This window comes from Pleurodeles waltl, chromosome 4_1 (genome assembly GCF_031143425.1).
Source record: "Pleurodeles waltl isolate 20211129_DDA chromosome 4_1, aPleWal1.hap1.20221129, whole genome shotgun sequence".
Classification (NCBI taxonomy): domain Eukaryota; kingdom Metazoa; phylum Chordata; class Amphibia; order Caudata; family Salamandridae; genus Pleurodeles; species Pleurodeles waltl.
Window position 1 is genome coordinate 599,839,148 of NC_090442.1, and position 25,065 is coordinate 599,864,212.

The 25,065-nt window shown below is 44.8% G+C and overlaps 1 protein-coding gene across 1 annotated transcript in view; it reads left to right on the forward strand.

Annotated features, from left to right (window-relative positions):
• TDG (thymine DNA glycosylase) overlaps nucleotides 1-25,065 on the forward strand; it is a 208,219-nt gene that overhangs the window by 41,260 nt on the left and 141,894 nt on the right. Inside the window, exons 2-3 of the mRNA XM_069228997.1 lie at nucleotides 193-455; nucleotides 10,352-10,626. Coding sequence (XP_069085098.1) covers nucleotides 193-455; nucleotides 10,352-10,626 — 538 coding nt within the window. The remainder of the gene's footprint in view (nucleotides 1-192; nucleotides 456-10,351; nucleotides 10,627-25,065) is intronic.

The window sequence follows — 25,065 nt, forward strand, 5'->3', positions numbered from 1 at the left end:
ATGTATCTCTGCACATACATGCCGAACTGAATTTGATTTCAAGCATTAACGACGGGGCAGGGAAGGTCCACAAGTTGTCTGACACCGAATAAATTCATGTTTGTGAAAAAAAGTGACCATCAACACTTCAGGTGTAGAGAATGATAACCTCTAAAAATGTTGCTAAAATATATAACTACTTTTTTCTTTTAGGTACTATCCTCTTCAGCCAGCTCCACCATATTTTACATTCCCATTCCATCAAATGATGAATCCAGCTTCCAGCATGGAAACTATGAGCGAGCAGCATTCTCTTCACACTGTGACGGGCGTCCCAGCTCACGAGTACCAAACTCTCTCTGCTGCTCCTGATTATGAGCACCAGACTCTTCAGACCCTCACTTCTGTTCCGGCGTATGAGCAACAGTCTATGATGGGACTCCTAACATCTGATCTAAAGCAAGAACTAGAAGAAGGTATAGTGTAAATGTGAACCTTCATTCCTGAGCTTACTTCGGTGGTTTGTAGAGGTTTGATATTGATAATTTACTGCTTCTAGACATAGTACATCTCCTGTAGGACTTGTGTGAAATATCTATGACTTGTTGTGGTTTTTGTCCTGTTCATTGATGTGCTTTGTTCATTTTAGGATGTTATCTATCCTGGTAAGGTTCTAAGCATGCATCTCCACTTAGATGATAGCCAACTTAATTGTTCATAATTTTAATACTATGTACCTAAACAATGAGAAACCTGAACATCATTTCTACAAATGTCTTTCCCTTTTTTCTAATATTTATTCATACTGTCTCTTTGTATTTCAAATCCTGACTATAGTCTCAAGTACTGGCAAGAACAACTTTTATAACTTTTCTAAGACACCTTCCTAGGAAACCACAACTTTTACATTAGGAGCATTTGTATAGTACATTCAGCCCATTTCACTTCGCCAGTACAGGCCTAGGCCTACCCTATTTTGGTCTTCTTGCTGTAGATAGATCTGGTGTCAGATGAACGATGGGCTAAAGTGGAGGTTGGAAGCAGCTCCCTTTTCCACAGGCAACTAGTCTAAAGATGGTGCAGTCGGCAGCATGGTGTATCCATGTCTCAACAACAACAAAAAGTCGATTTACCATTGGGGCCATGATGGGTGCCTTTGAGTAGGCCGGATGTAACCGGAGCTCATCATCTTTGCTATTAAAATAATATTTTCACAAAAAAATGCAACTAGGAAAAAAGCTTTGATAAACTACTGTGAAATTTTAGATACTGTTTCTTTGAAGTATCACTTAGTAAAATGTGTTGATGCATGCTAGTATTGCCACAAAATCATAATGGAAAAATCACTGTAACCAGGTTCAACAAGATTATGGGAAACATGAAAATGAGCAAGCAATAGCAAAGCCAATAAGTTTGTCATTGGTGGTCATCCATTTGGTTTTGCCAAAGTGTATCTTGTTTTAAGAAGGCTTTTGTAAAACCTTATTGTTTTAAGAGCTGCCAGGCCCTCACCATCATAGCAAACATTGGCAAAAAGCAAGAATAATATTTTGCTCTCAAAAGGCACACATTGCCACAGTTGTTCCTGGCACTGAATAAAATTACTTTGTGTGCCATAAGGCCCCTTGTCAAAGAGCAGAATGCTGTCCCAGTGAAGCCAGCAGATAAATAGAGATAGAATTTTAATAAAAACAAATGTTCTTAGATAACTAATTTAGGGGCACAATTCTTACAGAAGATTACAAAAGTGCACCCATGTATATATCCATGCTTTAGTGCATATTTTCAGCTTTCGTGAATTTTTAGAAGTAGGCCAGGAGATTGTACTCCTAGAAAGTATTTGTAAAGTGCATTTCATTGCAAGCAAATATGCATGTGTAGATTTTCTCACACGAACATCTGCAGAGAGTTTTCAAGTTCACCTTTTCTCCAACCACTTTTTCTCAACCCGGCAAGAAGTTTTATTTCTGTCCTTGTCAGAAGTAAATTTCCAACATTTCTCAGTATGCATAAAGATTCGAGAAAAGCTGATGAAAACCCCTAAAACATGCAAGTTAGTAGGTTTGCACAGACTCAAAAGGGCTTTCCAACCCTGAAACTATTGCTTACTCCTATCTCCAGCCCCAGATGTAGATCTGCTGAAAGTTGGCAAAATAAGGGCATTACTAGTATTCAGACCCTACAATGAGCCCTGGCATAATCAGAGAGGCTATTATCAGAGGCCTTGTATAACGAGATTGCTATAATGTGTTGCCGCACTACATTGCACCAAGGGGACAAAAGTGGATTGATTTTACGGGATAAGTAGATTTATGACGCAGCTTGTCCCACGGACAAGTAGATATTTTAAAACATTCCACACCTGGCATCTCTGTGCTGCATGTTTTATGATGGGGCTCCCTCCAGCTAAATTCGACCCGCATACAGCAGTAATTGGCAACCTACTATTATTCAGAGGTATTTTTCCCTGGGAATCTCTCCCACGTACCCTCCTGAACAGGCGAATATGTCCAACATTAGGCTCCTTCGGGTTTATTGGTGATTGTTTTGATGCCATAACTTCGGGTGACTGCGGGAGCCCGAACCGGCTGCCCCAGACTTCCCTGCTCCTGTTAACCCAAAGCAGATTCTTTATAATCACACCTGTCACCCAGTGCGCAGGATGTTTTAGCTTTGGGTAATCGTGGGGGCGTGGGCTACCTGCTCTAGACTTCCCTGCTGCTGGAGAAGGAGCCACCATTAACGCTGAATGGGCATTTTATAATCTCGCCTGCCACCTGCGGTGCAGGACAAGTGTCTATGACAGGACTTGGCCAAGAGCAGGGCCCATATACTCCAGTCCGTGGCCTGACAAGGCTGGGCTTGGTCCCCCAGCTCCTTTTGATTTGATTTTAATTCAATAACACACAAAACATGCTTGTTATCACACACTGTCTCTGTGTCTCCTGCCTCTAATTCAGGCCTTGCCCCGAAACAACCGAAAACTAAAGCTAAGACACAATCTAGTATGCCCATAGAATCTTCGCGTTCAACAACATTTCTACATTTGATAAAATGTCTTCATAGATGGGCTTTGGGGTACATTTAAGTCACTTTTACAAGATAGCTTACAGCCATTATGTGATGGTGTAGGTGGCCATCAACCTGGCACTTGGAAGCTTATCGAATAAGCTGGCGGAATTTCATACTGGGGGCTCTGGACCATGCCAACAAGGACTACACTTGTTGCAATCTAATGTTAAAACTGCTGTCCTTTCTCCTTGAGTCCCCTTGTACTGCAAGTGATGAAGATAATGCCCCTTCTGGGCGTGTTCAGGTCCATTGCCAGGCCACAGAGGCTCACCACTGTGGGTTGTAACCTGCCGATTAGGGGAATCCCAGTATGGAGCTAAGTATACAGTCTTCAGATATCCCTTCTGTTAATCCACTCCTCCCACCCCCCTACCCTCCTACCTACCTCCTTCCTCCACCAAACCCTGTGTGATTATTCTAGCAGATGTTCCTTGTGTAGCAGCCTCTGAAACAACAGAGCAACTTGAAAATAGCATTTTTCATTGACCGAGACTCGAAATCAGGTACAGCAGCTATGGGAACAGTGATATCTTAATGGTCAGGAGATGTCCCTGGATTGGTCTGCTGCATAAGGTATTTTCTCAGGATTGTGTATTAGTGTTTTTAGGCACCCCGAGATGGTGCCCTGACCTTTGGATTCAGCCAGTCTGGGACTCTTGTCCCCGTCATCCATCAAGCTGTTTCCTTTGGGCTACTTCTATTGGCACTTGAATAAAAGGTTTAAGAGGACAGGTCCACTGTTGCATCCCTTTATAATAGAGAGGCTTTCGGTGGAACACATCCCAACAGTTAGGATCCCCACATCCAATCGCAATGCTCCGCTCACCAATGCCAACGCCTTTGACTGACTTATTAGGAGCGACCCTTGAAACATGGTTGGCCTTATCAAATTGAACTCTTGGAATTGAATATTCCTGACTGGCTGATATCTCAAGGTTTATTATCTGCCTTCAAGATGCATGTGCTCTGGATACTTGTCATGTTAACGGCTTCGCCATATGTACCACCACTGCCCAACCTTCTGGAGTGGCGTGTGCAAAATTAGGACTAGCTACTTTAGTCTCTCGCCTCTTACCAGTAAAATGTAAGTGGTTTATTTATGACACTCTATTTTGAGTTGCTTTGTTTAGGTCTCACCAAAGGAATTGATTTAGTTTTAATTATTATAATACCTGTCCTGATAAAATCATTATAGGTGTCCTGGATGCCTTAGGTTCAGCCCTAGAGAAACGGACTTCATTGAGTCAGCATAATATGTTCCTTGTTGTGGTTGGGGACTTTAACATTCATCTGTGTGGGTATGACTCGAAGATAATTTGTAGAACTGAAGATGATTTGGGGGAAGGGCAAATTCAATTTCTACACACACCCTATGGTGAGGTCTTAAATACTCTATTTACCTCAGTTAATCTGAGGTTTGGGATTGATTTTCATCCTAACTGACAGGCGCAGCCCGTCCTTTAGGGCAGAGGGGCCACAGCCTCCCACCTTTTGCCCCTCATGAAGAGTGTCTGTCAGGCTGAGCAAAGGTCAGCCTGACAGACACTCTTCATGTTCAGGTCAGGCAGCCAGGAGCAGACATGCGCGATTTGCGCAGACTCCTGGCTGCCTGAGCTGAAATTTGCTGGGCTGAGGAGGTCACAGCTCCTATGGGCGTGACCTCCTCGGCTCAGCAAAGGTGCCTCAGGCCCTCCCCTGGGTGACGAGGAAAGCATCACCAATTGACTTCGACCTGGGCGCTTCAGGTTTAAGCCCTGAAGCGCCCAGGGCGAGTGTCAATCAGTGACACTTCGTCACAGAGTGGGGTGGGGTCAGCAGTCTCACTGACCCCATCCCACTCTGTGACGAGGCTGGGACTGCTGCCTTCCCTCATTGGCTGACATAAGGTCAGCCAATGAGGGAAAGCTGCAGTCCCAATCCTCCGAGGCTGAAGGTGTGTGTGTGTTGATGAGTGTTGTTGATGGATGTGTGTGTGAAAGTGTGAGTGTGATTCCCGCCTGTCCCCCTCCCTCCTAAAACTACCGGCCACCACTGCTAACTGATTAAAATAATTTTACCAATTTTTACAGCTAAAGTTGCTATAGTACCACTGACCATATTGTTGTTTCAGGGAGTATAACACCACTTCTAAGGTACTAAAGTTGTCCCAACATGTTTGCGCAATCATAACATTGTAAAAGTAATTCTATCTGGGGATTCCTGGGAAGGAAGATTTCCCTACAGGAAGCAACATAAGCTCTGTTAGTAATGGAATAGGCATTAAATGGCCTGGGATTGATTTCAAGATTTATCTTTCTGACTTAATGTTTGAGAATAAGAAAAGTTTTGATATTTATTTCACAGACAACTACAAACCCTATTGAGCTGGTTAAGTTATTGGAAGCTATCTGTTCTGCTATTAATTTAAAGTTAAGAAAAACTGCAATGATCAAAGGTAATTATGCTAAAGGCTGGTTTGATGAAACATGAAGAAATGCACACTCGACTCTAAAGAAGGCCCTGAAATCTCATCATACAGACAGCTCTGTAATTGCCCTTTGCAGTAGTCAACGCTGAGGGCCAAACTGGTCCCGTAATTAGTGAATTTTATTTCAACAGTATGGCCTGATGGTGTACCTTCTAATTTATTTGAAGATAACCATATACTCTGGGTTCCACTTTTAACTAATGTGTTTAACGCCTTCGATAGGGGTGGGCGCCCTTCTTCCTGGTCAGTTACAATGATTACCCCTGGTTGTAAAAAGGGGATGGACCTGACCCCTCCGTGTTACCGCCCAATATTCCTGCTCTACAGTTCATTTAAAAGTTTGGATAGGGTCAATCAATCAGTAATTTGTAAAGCGCACTACTCACCTGTGAGGGTCACCAGGCGCTGGTGGGGTGGGGGGCCGAGAGGTTATAACACTGGGTAGAGGAACACTCCATTATCTCTTGTCTGCAATACGGATTCAGAAAAACCTTGAACTTCTGGTGAGCAAGTACACCAAGACTAACAAAAGCATCTTATTTTTTACCAATATGGACCTTAGCAATGCATTTGATTGTTTTAACCATACTAAATTGTGGCAGAATATGTATCCAGTGGGTGCTGATGTTCAGATAATTAATTTACTTAGTCACTTTTATTGGAATGCCACTGCTGGGGTTCTGTTTTGTCCAGGAAGAGACTGTATTAGCTTTTTCGAGTAAATACGGGTGTGTTTTGGCCCTGGTTTTTTTTTTTTTTTTTTGTATATGAATAGCCTGGAAAAAACTCTTGCAATCCATTGCTGGTGTACCTAAATTTGCTCTCAAAGGATGCCTACCCTGCTGTATGCAAACAATGCAATTCTTTTGTCTCGTACCTCAAACGATGTCCAGTTACAGCTATAGTCATATATGGAGGAACTGAACCTGCGAGTTAATTTAAAAAAATACCTATACCATGATTTGCGGGAAAAAGAAGTCCTAAAATAACAACAAAATCAAACATTTCTTAATTTTCATATTTGTGGGTCTTATTTGATAATCGGGGGAAATGGTCTCTAAAATTTGAGTTAAGACAATGCAGTTCAGAAGATGGACACCTCTGTGTTTCCTTCAAAACCATGGAGTAGGCTAACTACAGAGATGCTTACAATCTATAATGGAAAAAGCATTTAATCTTCCATCTATGGAGTTAGCATCTGGGATTACGCTGAGTGTGATACTTTATAATGCTGAAAATGAAACCATTAATAGACTCTTAGTAGTCCCCCAACCTACTCCAACAATTACCTGTCACAAGGAACTCGGGTCTTTTATACATTAAGAACATTATAAAATTACGCCTAGTGCAGCTATTTCACTCGATTTTGGGTGAATCCTGAGCCCACCTTGAATTTAACTTTAGTTGCTGATTGTCTGTCACTTGACTGTTCTTACAAAATCCCATGATTGGAATTTATTAGATCGACCGACAAGCTGAGTTCTTAGAAAGAATGCATTCTCTCCACAGCTATAAAAAACACAAAAATAGAGCTTAAGGAGAATTTGATACCTTAATGACTGTAGCTAGAGACCAACTTCAAAATGCCAAGAGTGTTGTGAAAGCCCACGCTTTTGTTTTAATCTGTTCATCTCATAGCTTGTAGTTCTATCTTCTTTATGTTTTTAATAGTCATCACTGTTATATTTTAACACATTTTCATTTTGGTAAAGCCATTTTATGGCGGGTCATCCCACACGTGGGCTTTGGTTTGAGGATCTTAGAGTGTGCCCATGTGCCTCCACAATCCACTTCACATACCTGTGTTTTTTGTAAGTTCTATACATATCTAAGAGTTTGTTTCTTAAAACAATTTGTATTTCAGTTAAACAATGTAAACCTGCACTTTTATATTCACAATCTCTCCGGTTCTTACCCATGTGAGAAGCTGTGCTCAGTTTTGGTAATAATGCTCTGAGAATTAGGAAATCTTTACCAGATATGTGCACAGTTCGTATTTGATTTTATGTTTATATTTTTAATGAGTTCTGTTTTACTGTCTTATGTTAACTTTTATGGTTATGAAATATTAACCTAATGAAGATTTATTTGACTTGGTGCTACACTGGCAAGCTGAATAGTTTTAGTTCATATTTTGGTGCTATTTTCTATTGAAAAATGCCATGACAACAGATGACCTTTACAAAAAGTACTTTACAAGAAATTTCCTTCAACAAATATCTATAGTGCCGTCTTCTACAATAAAGGCGGGCTTTGCAGCTCTCAGTGTGTTTAGACTTCTGTCAAGAAGGAAGTAAAATCTGCAGAAATGATTGGGTGAAAAAAAGCCTTCTAATATTTCTGAGACTTATTCCAAAAATGAGAAAAGTATATCAAACAACCATCCCTATGTTTATTTTCAACATTCCTGAATGTTTAGAAACAAGTTAATTGAAATAGGTGTGGTCTGTAAAGCAGTCCATCCAACTTATGAGGAGCCACCCTGTGTCAGTTGGGCTTAGCACACTTCTTGCAGGCACACGAAGAAGAGACTTTCTAATGTAGTAAATATGCTGCAACCCCTACATTCAGTTTTTGCAGCTTCTGTGCGTATATGCTGTTCTTTTATGAACCATTGCAGTTTGCGCAATGCCTCCTGACATAAGAAGCAGCCCCCAATTTCCTTTGTTTGTGCTTTGGTGCAAGATAGGTGTGTAGGCTTAGACTGTTTGGCTGCTCTATAGCCCTCTCACCACCATCCTCCATCAAGAATCTTTTTATTCTTTCTCCCCCTTAAAATCACTCTGTGAATTATTTGCCCATTTTTCTTCAGCTACAATTTGTGTCTTTTCCCCTGGGAACAATGCCATCTGAGACTGAAAGACTCAAAATGTATGGTGGCAGGAAGATCTAAATAGAGGGAGTGGTAAAGAAAACATTATCAGTGTTTTGGAAAGACAGCAGAAGGGGGTCTACATCTTTACCATCAGAACAGAGAAGGTGTGACCTGCTGTGCCTGCCAACCTGAAGTGAATGTAATGTAAAATTTGAAGAGGAGACATGATAGAGACATGGATAGAATCTCACAAATCTATGTCTTGTGAATATGGGGTCATTGTAGGAGAGTGCCTGGTAACAAAGGGGAGGGCCTTTTTAATAATGGTGTGGGTGGCAGTGGGCATCCAGCACAGCAATGCTGATTGCAAGAGGCACAGCCATATGCTATGGTCCAAAGTAATAAGTGTGGAAGTATATTTTCATGTTCTTCAGGCATGAAAGAGGATTTTCAGCCTGGCTACAATAGTTCCCCGATTCAGTGTTTTCTGATAAGTTGTAAGGGAGAAAAAAGGAATTTTTCAAAGGCCTTCATTAACAAGGAAATTATTAGAGATTACCTTGTTGACGTGGATTTTGAACTAGATGGCTCAATTGAAACTTGTGTCCACGTTGCTGGTGCAAGCTGTGTATCAGAGACCTGCCAAGTTTCTTGCACCAGCACACACTCAGCCAGCTACTGATCGGGCTGCCGAGAACAAAGACCTCCGAATTGTCAGAATTAAATCTGCAGGGATTGAGTAACATCCTAAACAGCAGCAGGCACTAGCTGAATTTTAAAATCTCATGGTAGAAGACAGACCAGCTTAATGTGTAAAATAATAACATGGTGCCTTTTAATAAAAATGCTTTTCACTCTTCCTCCCCCTTAGAATCGCTCTGTTAACTATATCAAAGTTAGGTGTTTTGCCGCCACACCCCACCCATTTCTCTTCAGCTACAATTTGTAATACCACATGTCAAATTTTCAGTCACTCATTCCTGATGTTTTTTTCCTGGGAACAAAGCCTTTTGTCGTTGAAAGACTCAAAAAGTATGGTAGCAGGAAGGTCTAAATACAAGGAGTGGTAAAGAGGACATTGTCATCAGTGTGTATTTCTGAAAGACAGCAGAAAGGGGTTCCACACCTTTGCCATCACAATGGAGAAGGTTTGGCCTGCCGTTCCTTCCAACCCGAAGCGAAGGTAATGCATAAGTTGAAGAGGAGAGACTATAGAGACTAGGGTAGAATCTCACAAATCAAGGTCTTACAAATATGTGGCCATTGAAGGAGAGTGACTGGAAAGAGAGGAGGGGCCTTTTTAATAATGGTGTGATTGGTAATGGGCATCCAGCACAGCAATGCTGATTGTATGCGTCACAGATATTTGCTATGGTCCAGAATAACATGTGCAAAAGTATTTTTGCATGGTCTGCAGGCATGAAAGAAGATTTTCAACCAGAATGTAATGGTTTCCCGATTCAGTGTTTTCTGATAATTTGTAGGGGGTGGGGGGGAAGGAAGGATCTTTCTAAAGACTTTCATAACAAGAAAACCATTTGGAAATGACCTTGCTAACACGGATTTTAAAAAAGATGGCATAATTGAAAGTTACCATCCAAGTTGCTTGTGCAAGCTGCGTATCAGAGAGCTGCCAGGCTCTGCACCAGCAATCACTCAGCCAGCTACTGATCGGACTGCGGAGGATAAGGACATAAGGACATCCGACTTGTCAGAATTAAATCTGCAGAAATTGAGTAACATCCTAAACAGCAGTAGGCACTAGCAACATTTTAAAATTTTCTGGGTAGAAGATAGACCACCTTTATATGTATAAAGACATGGTCCCTTTATCAAATATGCTTTTAATACAATGTATTTGATAATACAGAGTTCCCTGATTGTCTGGGCTGGTAATGTACACTAACCATTGTGAATCTTGAGGGCTTGTGTGACTTGTTTCACATGTGTTGTTTAGATGCATGTGTAATTTTATGATGATCCAGCTGTTTAGATATTTTTTTACTTTTATTTTTAAGAGTCCCCAAAGACCAAAGGGAAAAAAGGGAAATCAACTGAACCTAAGGCTCCCAAAGCACCCAAAATTCCCAAAGCACCAAAGCCCCCTAAGGCTCCTAAAGAACCAAAGGCACCTAAGGCTCCAAAAGCTCCCAAATCAAATGGAAAACAAGAAAAGATCACAGATGCTTTCAAAGTTAAAAGAAAAGTGGACCGCTTTAAAGGAGTGACGGAAGCTGAGCTGCTGACCAAAACGCTGCCTGATATTCTCACCTTCAACCTGGATATTGTGATTGTAAGTTTATCCTCTTTGTGAAAATGATGTGCTTATGCATGGTTAAGTAAGTTCTGCATGTTCTGTATTTATTACTTATTACTGTCTGGCCTGGGGAAAAATGGAATGCAATGGAGGTGAGTGGGGATTTCCAGGAGTGTTTGTTTATTTAATATGTTGTAGCATTCTTTGTTGGACACAGAAAATGAGACATGATGCATTGTCTAGTAAAACTCTGTGATCATCAAATTAGTAATGTTGTTCTGCATCTACACCTACAATTTTTACGTTATTTTTTTCAATGGTTTATGTGAACACCTGTGAACCCAGGTTTAATACTTATATGACTCACTTGTATGGATTTTCTGATTGTATGAAGAACTTCAAGAGAGCCCACTTTCTCAGTTTAAAATAGTGTTTTTTTTTTTTTAATTTGTAAAGCAAAATAAATATTTATATCTACCATTATTCACTTGTCTGGTTGCTGCATCTTCGTTCTCCTGTATGTATGAGCCATTAATATATCTTTTAATAACATATTTACCACAGCACTCCGCTGTCTCATAGGCTAAACAAAATAATGTAAAAAGACAAGTTTATCCTGGAATCCTAACTTTATTGTGTAAAAGAACATCGAGTAGCTATTTGTTGCAGTTCACTGTTCTGTTAATGTGCTATTTTAAAGGACCTGATGCCTGCAGTGTGAGAGAGTGGGTATTTGGTGACCGAGGCTTGTGTTTGCATATGGCTATGGGCATGTGGTCTGCATGCATGGAAGCTCACCAGACATGCTACTATGAATGTGTCCATTCTACAGTGAATATGTTCACTTAGAGATAAGGAGGTGTATGCCTCTTTGAATAGCTAAAATAAATCTCAGATTTAGTAATACCTGGATTATTGAAGTTGCAAGTATTAGAAATGGAGTCTCTACTTGGCAGTCGGTTTGAACCCTGTCCAAGTAGGGACCATCGCTCTAGTCAGGATAAGGGAGATACTCACTCAGATAACCCCTGCTCACCCCCTTGGTAGCTTGGCACGAGTAGTCCGGCTTACCTCAGAAGCAAAGTGTAAAGCATTTGCACATAACACACAGTAATACAGTGAACACTACAAAAGGACACCACACCAGTTTTAGAAAAATAGCCAATATTTATATGTGTAAAACAAGACCAAAACGAGAAAAATCCAATATACAGTTCCAAAGAAATGAATTTTGTAAGGTTTAACTTCAAAATACAGTTCATTAAATTTGTTAGCTCCACCTGAGGCTATCACAGCGTCGTGATCAACAAAACCAACAGTTCTGGGCGGCCGCGGCATCACGGGTCAGCTACGGTGTCAGGGAGACCCGCAAACAGTACCTTGGATTTGCAGGGCGTCGTGATCCTCGCAATGAGCTCCGGAGAGCGTCATCGGCAGGTCACGGTGCAGGCCAGCGGCATCATTGGTGGCCTCTCAGTAGTTTTTCTTCTGTTGCAGAACAAAACACAGAGTTCCCTGTGCTGTAGGCAGATGAAACTGAAGTATTTGATATCCCTGAGACTTCCAACAGATGGCAAGCTCTCCTCCAAGCACTTGGATAACTTTCTCAAGCAGGATACACAGCAAAGTTTACCCTTTGCACTCTTTTCAGGCAGAAGCAGCAACTGTTGGCCAGTCCAGCAAAGCAACATAGCAAAGGGACAGTACTCATCCTCCAGCTCTTCTCCTTGCAGAGGTTCCTCTTGATTCCAGAAAGATTCTAAAGTCTGGGGTTTTGGCTCTTCTTCTTATACCCCTTTCTGCCTTTGACGTTGCCAAACTTCAAAGCAAATTCTCAAGTGTTTGCAAGATCCTTCATTGTCCAGGCCAGGCCCCAGACAAACACCAAGGGGTTGGAGACTGCATTGTGTGAGGGCAGGTACAGTCCTTTAAGGTGTGAATGACCCCTCCCCCCCTCCATAGCTCAGATGGCTCATCTGGATATGCAAGCTACACTCCGCCCCCTTTGCGTCACTGTCTAGAGAGGTGCAACACAGCCCAACTGTCAAACTGAGCCAGACAGACAATTCGCAAACAGGCAGAGTCACAGAATGATTTAAGCAAGAAAATACCTACTTTTTCAAAGTGGCATTTTCAAACAAACAATTTAAAAACCAACTTCACTAAAATATGTATTTTTAAATTGGGAGTTCAGCGACCATAAACTCCACATTTTTATCCGCTCTCAAAGGGAATCTGCGCTATAAGGATATTTAAAGGCAGGCCCCATGTTAACAATGAGAGAGATAGGCCTTGCACAATGAAAAACTAATTTGGCTGTATTTCACTGTTAGGACATATAAAACACCATAGTATATGTCCTACCTTAAACATACACTGCACCCTGCCCTTAAGGTTACCTAGGGGCCTACCTTAGGGGTGCCTTACATGTAGTAAAAGGGAAGGTTGAGGCCTGGCAAGTGGGTACACTTGCCAAGTCGAATTGGCACTTTAAAACTGCACACACAGACACTGCAGTGGCAGGTCTGAGCCATGTTTACAGGGCTACTAATGTGGGTGGCCCAACCAGTGCTGCAGGCCCACTAGTAGCATTTGATTTACAGACCCTGGGCACCTCTAGTGCACTTTACTAGGGTCTTACCAGTAAATCAACTATGCCAATCATGGATAGACCAATCAACAGTACACTTTACACAGAGCGCATATGCACTTTAGCACTGTTTAGCAGTGGCAAAGTGCCCAGAGTCCTAAAGCCAACAAAAACTGGTCAGAAAAATTAGGAGGAAGGATGCAAAAAGATTGGGGATGACCCTGCAAAAAGGGCCAGGTGCAACGGAAAGGATATGCACCAAAATCACCTGTTGTCCCTGTTGTGCCTGTAGGATATGCCTGTTTACAGGATCCAAGACGCTCACCCACCTTGGTGGCTTGCTTCATCATGAGGATTATAATTGATCTCTACATTCCTTGGTGAGCCCCTTTCAGCCTTCAAAAGTGTTGTAGTCATTCTTTAGGACCAGCAGATACCTGCACAGGGGGTTGAGATTTTTGTCTTATGTGGCAACCAACTGATTGAACATGACTTTGGTGACATTGCAAGTCTGTTGCAGAATTCATTATGCTTGTCAGGCATACAGTTTTGCCGCAAACTACAATATACTTACATGATTGTTCTAATACTTTACCAGTGTCCAATTATAGAGGGGGGCACATAAGTGCTACCTCCACCTTAGCTTGTAGGTGGAAGAAGATATGATGTGTGTCTAATTAGTGCTACACTTTGCATGCTTTGCTTTTGAGTGCTGTGATACACTTGTGGTATATGTAGTTGCATGGAGTGTTGTATACTACAAACTTAGCAATGATTACACTCAATACAGTGTTTTACATACCTGGCATGAAAATATTCCACTATATATTTTTTTAACCTTTTGTATGTGCCTTATCCCCGTCTCCTATTTTGACAGGTGACACCTTTTTAATTGCTTATCAACTGAAAAAATAAAGAAATTCCTTGTCTTGACATTCTAGAGGCCATCAATGTTTTTTCATCTCATACCCTTAACACAAATTCACACATATTGGGGTCAGTGAAGGGATAGTCAGTGTAAGGATCAACTGTTCTGTTGAAAGCCTTGGTCCCTTTTTGGGCTCCTTTATTAGGCCGGGACATGTGGACTAAGGGAAGGAGGGACAAAATATAGTCTCTGTACATTCCATCTTGATTTCCATTTACCCCTACAGTGGGCAATCCCAGTAAAGTATAGTTTTGCAGCATGAATACTTTCCTGGATCCACATGCTGTGCATTTATTCCTCCATCTAGTAGTTTGGTCCAGAATCATGCTTTGTCCTGTGTTTTTTGTGTTTTGTGTGTGGATGTTATCAACAACTATTCATCTGTAAGTCTATCTCTTGTGTGACATCAGACAGCACTCTGTACGTTCCTATGTGTCACAGCCGCTTTCAGATTCTTTTGACCACTGTTGGATCTGAAATCACAAGAGAGGAGCTATGAAGAATCTGTGGCGATGAGAAGGAAAAACAAAAGGTAATGGAAATCACAGGAGGCCATGAGGGACATTGAACCCTGGTAGTAGAGCTCCCCTTGCGACGTGGCTCCCGTTACTGTAGGACACATGGCCGGAGATTGCAGGTGAGTGGGAGGGATTAGAGATCTGGGGATCGTCCCCTTTAAATTATGTCTTGACTGCCACCACAAATTTGCGCAGAAGGATCCACACAAGGTCTGTAACAGGTGTCTTCGATGGATCACAATGCCAAAGACTGTGTGGTCTGTGCTGAGTTCATACAGAAGACTCAAGTCCAGACTGAAGTGTCAGCTTGAACTTGCACATCACATCATGGGCTGCACTCAGAAACCACAGGAATTCTTGAAGGATCTGGGTCTTTCCAGCAACAACGAAGAAAACATTGAAGAAGCTGAATGGGCACAGAGAGGAAAGTTGGACGCCAAAGGGAGCGCTGTCGACATCAAAAGAGCAGAAGCCCTGAGGACAGCGGCAGGGGATGCCGAAAAGATGATTGAAATGAAAGCCCCAAAGACCCTGAAGGCCACCTCAGCATTGATGTCCAAAGAGTCGCTGATCGATGGTCAGCACAAACACAGAGCTGCACGGGTCCCGACCAAAGAGTATTGATCAGGGCAAGGCTCCAAAAAAAGCCTGTCAGCAGGAACAAAGAAGGTGTGGAATGAAAAGTAGGCAAAGGAAATGGAGCTGATTGCCTTGAAGAGGAAGCCCACCTTGATGACCGATGCTGAAAGCTTGCTCGAGGTTGAAAGGAAAATACGCTGACTCAAGGCTGAAATGGCAGCGCTCCTGCAGCAGAAGAATAAAGTGAACACCTACCTCAAGACCTTCCATATCCTAATGAAATCCTTGGAACCAAGCGATTTAGGAGAAGACATAGATCTGGGAGCAGGACACTGAGGCGCCATCGACACTGGAACTGCACGAGGAAGAATAGGACGACCTTTTCGATTACGAGGAGGAATAGTCCAGCAGGGCAGAGAAGCAGAGCTGGTTTGACGCTGAGTGGCAGGATTTGCATGCCGAATCCCCCCCCCCCCACCACCCCAAGGAAGATGTTGACCGCTACCCTTCGAGGCCCTTGCCTCCATATAACCTGTCCATGTATAATGGACTAATAAACAAATTGGGTTCATGTAAGGAAATGCCTCCTTGGCATGGTTACCCCCTGACTTTTTGCCTTTGCTGATGCTATGTTTTGAATTGAAAGTGTGCTGAGGCCTGCTAACCAGGCCCCAGCACCAGTGTTCTTTCCCTAACCTGTACTTTTGATTCCACAATTGGCACACCCTGGCATCCAGGTAAGTCCCTTGTAACTGGTACCCCTGGTACCAAGGGCCCTGATGCCAGGGAAGGTCTCTAAGGGCTGCAGCATATCTTATGCCACCCTGGGGACCCCTCACTCAGCACAGACACACTGCTTGCCAGCTTGTGTGTGCTGGTGAGAACAAAACGAGTAAGTCGACATGGCACTCCCCTCAGGGTGCCATGCCAACCTCACACTGCCTATGCAGTATAGATAAGTCACCCCTCTAGTAGGCCTTACAGCCCTAAGGCAGGATGCACTATACCATAGGTGAGGGCACCAGTGCATGAGTACTGTGCCCCTACAGTGTCTAAGCCAAACCTTAGACATTGTAAGTGCAGGGTAGCCATAAGAGTATATGGTCTGGGAGTCTGTCAAACACGGACTCCACAGCACCATAATGGCTACACTGAAAACTGGGAAGTTTGGTATCAAACTTCTCAGCACAATAAATGCACACTGATGCCAGTGTACATTTTCATTGTGAAATACACCCCAGAGGGCACCTTAGAGGTGCCCCCTGAAACCTTAACCGACTATCTGTGTAGGCTGACTGGTTCCAGCAGCCTGCCACAACCGAGACCTGTTGCTGGCCCCATGGGGAGAGTGCCTTTGTCACTCTGAGGCCAGTAACAAAGCCTGCACTGGGTGGAGATGCTATCAACTCCCCCAGGCAGGAGCTGTAACACCTGGCGGTGAGCCTCAAAGGCTTACCCCCTTTGTTCCAGCACCGAAGGGCACCAGCTAGTGGAGTTGCCCGCCCCCTCCGGCCACGGCCCCACTTTTGGCGGCAAGGCCGGAGGAGATAATGAGAATAACAAGGAGGAGTCACTGGCCAGTCAGGACAGCCCCTAGGGCTGAAGTGACTCTTTCTTTTAGAAATCCTCCATCTTGCAGATGAAGGATTCCCCCAATAGGGATAGGAATGTGACCCCCTCCCCTTGGGAGGAGGCACAAAGAGGGTGTACCCACCCTCAGGGCTAGTAGCCATTGGCTACTAACCCCCCAGACCTAAACACGCCCTTAAATTTAGTATTTAAGGGCTTCCCTGAACCTAAGAATTTAGATTCCTGAAACTACAAGAAGAAGAGGACTGCTGAGCTGAAAAACCCCTGCAGAAGAAGAACAGAAGACACCAACTGCTTTGGCCCCAGTCCTACAGGCCTGTCTCCTGCCTTCCAAAGAAACCTGCTCCAGCGACGCTTTCCAAAGGACCAGCGACCTCTGAATCCTCAGAGGACTGCCCTGCTTCAAGAAAGACAAACTCCCGAGGACAGCGGCCCTGCTCCAAAAAGACTGCAACTTTGTTTCGAAAGAGCAGATTTAAAGACCCCTGCAAATCCCCGCAAGAAGCGTGAGACTTGCAACACTGCACCCGGCGACCCCGACTCGACTGGTGGAGAACCAACACCTCTGGGAGGACCCTCCGGCGACTCCGAGACTGTGAGTAACCAAAGCTGTCCCCCCTGAGCCCCCACTGCGACGCCTGCAGAGGGAATCCCGAGGCTCCCCCTGACCGCGACTGCCTGAACTCTAATTTCCCGATGGCTGGAAAAGTCCCTGCACCCGCAGCCCCCAGCACCTGAAGGATCGGAACTCCAGGGCAGGAGTGACCCCCAGGAGGCCCTCTCCCTTGCCCAGGTGGTGGCTACCCCGAGGAGCCCCCCCCTTGCCTGCCTGCATCGCTGAAGAGACCCCTTGGTCTCTCATTGAAAACCATTGAAAACCCGACGCGTGTTTGCACACTGCACCCGGCCGCCCCCGCACTGCTGAGGGTGTACTTTTTGTGCTGACTTGTGTCCCCCCCGGTGCCCTACAAAACCCCCCTGGTCTGCCCTCCGAAGACACGGGTACTTACCTGCTGGCAGACCGGAACCAGGGCACCCCCTTCTCTCCATTGAAGCCTATGTGTTTTGGGCACCTCTTTGACCTCTGCACCTGACCGGCCCTGAGCTGCTGGTGTGGTAACTTTGGGGTTGCTCTGAACCCCCAACGGTGGGCTACCTTGGACCAAAACCTGAAACTTGTAAGTGATTTACTTACCTGCTAAAACTAACAATAACTTACCTCCCCCAGGAACTGTGAAAATTGCACTGTGTCCACTTTTAAAACAGCTATTTGTGTTTTATGTGAAAAGTATATATGCTACTGTAATTATTCAAAGTTCCTAAAGTACTTACCTGCACTACCTTTCAAATGAGATATTACATGTAGAATTTGAACCTGTGGTTCTTAAAATAAACTAAGAAAAGATATTTTTCTATAACAAAACCTATTGGCTGGATTTGTCTCCGAGTGTGTGTTCCTCATTTATTGCCTGTGTGTATGTACAACAAATGCTTAACACTACTCCTTTGATAAGCCTACTGCTCGACCACACTACTACAAAATAGAGCATTAGTATTATCTCTTTTTTCCACTATCTTACCTCTAAGGGGAACCCTTGGACTCTGTGCATGCTATTCCTTACTTTGAAATAGCACATACAGAGCCAACTTCCTACATTGGTGGATCAGCGGTGGGGTACAAGACTTTGCATTTGCTGGACTACTCAGCCAATACCTGATCACACGACAGATTCCAAAAATTGTCATAAGAAATTGATTTTTGCAATTTGAACTATTTTTCTAAATTCTTAAAAGACCTGCTAGGGCCTTGTGTTAGATCCTGTTTAGCATTTCTTTTAGAGTTTAAAAGTTTGTGAAAGTTTGAATTAGAACCTAGAACTAGTTTTAGATTCTTAAAAAGTACTTCAACTTTTAGAAACATAATGTCTAGTACAGATGTGAATGTGGTGGAACTCGACACCACACCTTACCTCCATCTTAAGATGAGGGAGCTAAGGTCACTCTGTAAAATAAAGAAAATAACAATGGGCCCCAGACCTTCCAAACTACAGCTCCAGGAGCTGTTGGCAGAGTTTGAAAAGGCCAACCCCTCTGAGGATGGCAACACAGAGGATGATGATAGTGACTTGGAGGGAGATTCCCCCCTACCAGTCCTATTTAGGGAGAACAGGGCCTCTCAAGCCCTGACTCCAAACATAATAGTCAGAGATGCTGCTTCCCGCACAGGAGGGACCAACATCTCTGAAATCACGGAGGATAACTCCAGTGAAGAGGACATCCAGTTAGCCAGGATGGGCAAAAGATTGGCTTTGGAAAGACAGATCCTAGCCATAGAAATGGAAAGACAAGCGATGGGCCTAGGACCCATCAATGGTGGCAGCAACTTAAATAGGGTCAGAGATTCTCCTGACATGTTGAAAATCCTTAAAGGGATTGTAACTAAATATGAAGATGGTGATGACATCACCAAATGGTTCACAGCTTTTGAGAGGGCTTGTGTAACCAGAAAAGTGAACAAATCTCACTGGGGTGCTCTCCTTTGGGAAATGTTCACAGGAAAGTGTAGGGATAGACTCCTCACACTCTCTGGAAAAGATGCAGAATCTTATGACCTCATGAAGGGTACCCTGATTGAGGGCTTTGGATTCTCCACTGAGGAGTATAGGATTAGATTCAGGGGGGCTCAAAAATCCTCGAGCCAGACCTGGGTTGACTTTGTAGACTACTCAGTAAAAACACTAGATGGTTGGATTCAAGGCAGTGGTGTAAGTAATTATGATGGGCTGTACAATTTATTTGTGAAAGAACACCTATTAAGTAATTGTTTCAATGATAAACTGCATCAGCATCTGGTAGACCTAGGACCAATTTCTCCCCAAGAATTGGGAAAGAAGGCGGACCATTGGGTCAAGACTAGGGTGTCCAAAACCTCCACAGGGGGTGACCAAAAGAAAGGGGTCACAAAACCTCCCCAGGGGAAGGGTGGTGAGACAGCCAAAAACAAAAATAGTAAAGAGTCTTCTACAGGCCCCCAAAAACCTGCACAGGAGGGTGGGCCCAGAGCCTCTTCACAAACCAATTTTGGGTACAAGGGTAAAAACTTTGATCCCAAAAAGGCCTGGTGTCGTAGCTGTAATCAGCCTGCACACCAAACTGGAGACAAGGCCTGTCCCCAGAAAAATACCACTTCTAACTCCACTCCAGCTAAAACTGGAATGGCCAGTCTCCAAGTGGGATCAACAGTGTGCCCAGAGCAAATCAGATGTCACACTGAAGCTACATTAGTCTCTGAGGGTGGGGTGGATTTAGCCACACTGGCTGCCTGGCCTCCTAACATGCAAAAATACAGGCAGCAGCTCTTAATTAATGGGACAAGTGTAGAAGGCCTGAGAGATACAGGTGCCAGTGTCACCATGGTGACAGAGAAACTGGTTTCCCCTGGTCAATACCTGGCTGGACAAACTTATCCAGTCACCAACGCTGACAATCAGACTAAAGTACATCCCATGGCTATGGTAACTTTAGAGTGGGGAGGGGTCAATGGCCTGAAACAGGTGGTGGTCTCCTCAAATATCCCAGTAGACTGTTTGCTTGGAAATGACCTGGAGTCCTCAGCATGGGCTGAGGTAGAACTGAAAACCCATGCAGCCATGCTGGGTATCCCTGAACTGGTGTGTGTCAAGACAAGGGCACAGTGCAAGGCTCGGGGTGAAAAAGTAGAGCTGGAGTCTGGAAAAAGGGCCCAGCCTACCAAGAGACAAGGAAAGTCAGCTGGGAAACCAACTGCAACACAACACCAAAAAGAGAACCTCTCTTCTCAGGAAGAAGTTCTGCCCTCTGAGGGAACTGAGCCTATGGAGCTGGAACCTTATCAGGTTGAGCTCTTGGGCCCAGGGGGACCCTCAAGGGAAGAGTTGTGTAAGGGACAAGAAACCTGTCCCTCTCTTGAAGGCCTTAGGCAGCAAGCTGCTGAAGAGTCCAATGGCAAGAAAACTGGAATACATAGAGTCTATTGGGAAGATGGACTCCTGTACACTGAGGCAAGAGATCCCAAACCTGGTGCCACTAGGAGAGTGGTAGTGCCTCAGGGGTTCAGAGAGTTTATTCTGACCTTGGCCCATGATATTCCCCTTGCTGGGCATTTGGGACAAACCAAGACGTGGGAGAGGTTAGTCAACCACTTCTACTGGCCCAACATGTCCCAGAAAGTTAAGGAGTTTTGTGTCTCCTGTACCACCTGTCAAGCCAGTGGTAAGACAGGTGGACATCCAAAGGCCCCCCTCATTCCACTTCCAGTGGTGGGGGTCCCCTTTGAAAGAGTGGGTGTGGACATAGTGGGTCCACTTAAACCTCCCACAGCCTCAGGAAATATGTACATCCTAGTAGTAGTGGATCATGCTACTAGGTATCCTGAAGCTATTCCCCTTAGGTCGACTACTGCCCCTGCAGTAGCCAAGGCCCTCATTGGTATCTTTACCAGAGTGGGTTTCCCTAAGGAGGTGGTGTCTGACAGAGGCACCAACTTCATGTCAGCATACCTGAAACACATGTGGAATGAGTGTGGAGTGACTTATAAATTCACTACACCCTATCATCCACAAACTAATGGCCTTGTTGAGAGATTCAACAAGACATTAAAGGGCATGATCATGGGGCTCCCAGAAAAACTCAAAAGGAGATGGGATGTCCTCTTGCCATGTCTGCTTTTCGCTTACAGAGAGGTGCCTCAGAAGGGAGTAGGATTCTCACCCTTTGAACTTCTGTTTGGCCACCCTGTAAGGGGACCACTAGCTCTTGTGAAAGAAGGCTGGGAGAGACCTCTTCATGAGCCTAAACAAGACATAGTGGACTATGTACTTGGCCTTCGCTCAAGGATGGCAGAGTACATGGAAAAGGCAAGTAAAAACCTTGAGGCCAGCCAACAGCTCCAGAAGTTTTGGTATGACCAAAAGGCTGCACTAGTTGAATTTGAACCAGGGCAGAAAGTCTGGGTTTTGGAGCCTGTGGCTCCCAGGGCACTTCAGGACAAATGGAGTGGCCCTTACCCAGTGCTAGAGAGGAAGACTCAGGTCACCTACCTGGTGGACCTGGGCACAAGCAGGAGCCCCAAGAGGGTGATCCATGTGAACCGCCTTAAGCTCTTCCATGACAGAGCTGATGTAAATCTGTTAATGGTAACAGATGAGGATTAGGAAGCTGAGAGTGAGCCTCTCCCTGATCTTCTGTCATCAAACCCTAATGATGGCTCAGTAGATGGAGTGATCTATTCAGACACCCTCTCTAGCCAACAGCAATCTGACTGTAGGAAGGTCCTGCAACAGTTTGCTGAGCTCTTTTCCCTAACCCCTGGTCAGACACACCTTTGTACCCATGATGTGGACACAGGAGACAGCATGCCTGTCAAAAACAAAATATTCAGACAGTCTGACCAAGTTAAGGAAAGCATCAAGGTGGAAGTCCACAAGATGCTGGAATTGGGAGTAATTGAGCACTCTGACAGCCCCTGGGCTAGCCCAGTGGTCTTAGTCCCCAAACCTCACACCAAAGATGGAAAGAGAGAGATGAGGTTTTGTGTGGACTACAGAGGACTTAATTCTGTCACCAAGACAGATGCCCATCCCATTCCTAGATCTGATGAGCTGATAGACAAATTAGGTGCTGCCAAATTCTTAAGTACCTTGACTTAACAGCAGGGTACTGGCAAATGAAAATGGCACCTGGAGCAAAACAAAACAGAATTCTCCACACCTGATGGGCATTATCAGTTCACTGTTATGCCCTTTGGTTTAAAGAATGCCCCTGCCACCTTCCAAAGGTTGGTGAATCAAGTCCTTGCTGGCTTGGAGTCCTTTAGTGCAGCTTATCTTGACGATATTGCTGTCTTTAGCTCCAACTGGCAGGATCACCTGGTCCACCTGAAGAAGGTTTTGAAGGCTCTGCAATCTGCAGGCCTCTCTATCAAGGCATCCAAATGCCAGATAGGGCAGGGAACTGTGGTTTACTTGGGACACCTTGTAGGTGGAGGCCAAGTTCAGCCACTCCAGCCTAAGATCCAGACTATTCTGGACTGGGCAGCTCCAAAAACCCAGACTCAAGTCAGGGCATTCCTTGCCTTGACTGGGTACTATAGGAGGTTTGTGAAGGGATATGGATCCATTGTGGCAGCCCTCACAGAACTCATCTCCAAGAAAATGCCCAAGAAAGTAAACTGGACTGTAGAATGCCAACAGGCCTTTGACACCCTGAAACAAGCAATGTGCACAGCACCAGTTCTAAAAGCTCCAGATTACTCCAAGCAGTTCATTGTGCAGACAGATGCCTCTGAACATGGGATAGGGGCAGTTTTGTCCCAAACAAATGATGATGGCCTTGACCAGCCTGTTGCTTTCATTAGCAGGAGGTTACTCCCCAGGGAGCAGCGTTGGAGTGCCATTGAGAGGGAGGCCTTTGCTGTGGTTTGGTCCCTGAAGAAGCTGAGACCATACCTCTTTGGTACTCACTTCCTAGTTCAGACTGACCACAGACCTCTCCGATGGCTGATGCAAATGAAAGGTGAAAATCCAAAACTGTTGAGGTGGTCCATCTCCCTACAGGGAATGGACTTTATAGTGGAACACAGACCTGGGACTGCCCATGCCAATGCAGATGGCCTTTCCAGGTTCTTCCACTTAGAAAATGAAGACTCTTGGGAAAGGTTAGTCTCATCCTCTTTCATTTGGGGGGGGTTGTGTAAGGAAATGCCTCCTTGGCATGGTTATCCCCTGACTTTTTGCCTTTGCTGATGCTATGTTTTGAATTGAAAGTGTGCTGAGGCCTGCTAACCAGGCCCCAGCACCAGTGTTCTTTCCCTAACCTGTACTTTTGATTCCACAATTGGCACACCCTGGCATCCAGGTAAGTCCCTTGTAACTGGTACCCCTGGTACCAAGGGCCCTGATGCCAGGGAAGGTCTCTAAGGGCTGTAGCATATATTATGCCACCCTGGGGACCCCTCACTCAGCACAGACACACTGCTTGCCAGCTTGTGTGTGCTGGTGAGAACAAAACGAGTAAGTCGACATGGCACTCCCCTCAGGGTGCCATGCCAACCTCACACTGCCTATGCAGTATAGGTAAGTCACCCCTCTAGTAGGCCTTACAGCCCTAAGGCAGGATGCACTATACCATAGGTGAGGGCACCAGTGCATGAGTACTGTGCCCCTACAGTGTCTAAGCCAAACCTTAGACATTGTAAGTGCAGGGTAGCCATAAGAGTATATGGTCTAGGAGTCTGTCAAACACGGACTCCACAGCACCATAATGGCTACACTGAAAACTGGGAAGTTTGGTATCAAACTTCTCAGCACAATAAATGCACACTGATGCCAGTGTACATTTTATTGTGAAATACACCCCAGAGGGCACCTTAGAGGTGCCCCCTGAAACCTTAACCAACTATCTGTGTAGGCTGACTGGTTCCAGCAGCCTGCCACAACCGAGACATGTTGCTGGCCCCATGGGGAGAGTGCCTTTGTCACTCTGAGGCCAGTAACAAAGCCTGCACTGGGTGGAGATGCTATCACCTCCCCCAGGCAGGAGCTGTAACACCTGGCGGTGAGCCTCAAAGGCTTACCCCCTTTGTTCCAGCACCGCAGGGCACTCCAGCTAGTGGAGTTGCCCGCCCCCTCCGGCCACGGCCCCACTTTTGGCGGCAAGGCCGGAGGAGATAATGAGAATAACAAGGAGGAGTCACTGGCCAGTCAGGACAGCCCCTAAGGTGTCCTGAGCTGAAGTGACTCTAACTTTTAGAAATCCTCCATCTTGCAGATGGAGGATTCCCCCAATAGGGATAGGAATGTGACCCCCTCCCCTTGGGAGGAGGCACAAAGAGGGTGTACCCACCCTCAGGGCTAGTAGCCATTGGCTACTAACCCCCCAGACCTAAACACGCCCTTAAATTTAGTATTTAAGGGCTTCCCTGAACCTACGAATTTAGATTCATGAAACTACAAGAAGAAGAGGCCTGCTGAGCTGAAAAACCCCTGCAGAAGAAGAACAGAAGACACCAACTGCTTTGGCCCCAGTCCTACCGGCCTGTCTCCTGCTTTCCAAAGAAACCTTCTCCAGCGACGCTTTCCAAAGGACCAGCGACCTCTGAATCCTCAGAGGACTGCCCTGCTTCAAGAAAGACCAGAAACTCCCGAGGACAGCGGCCCTGCTCCAAAAAGACTGCAACTTTGTTTCGAAAGAGCAGATTTAAAGATCCCTGCAAATCCCCGCAAGAAGTGTGA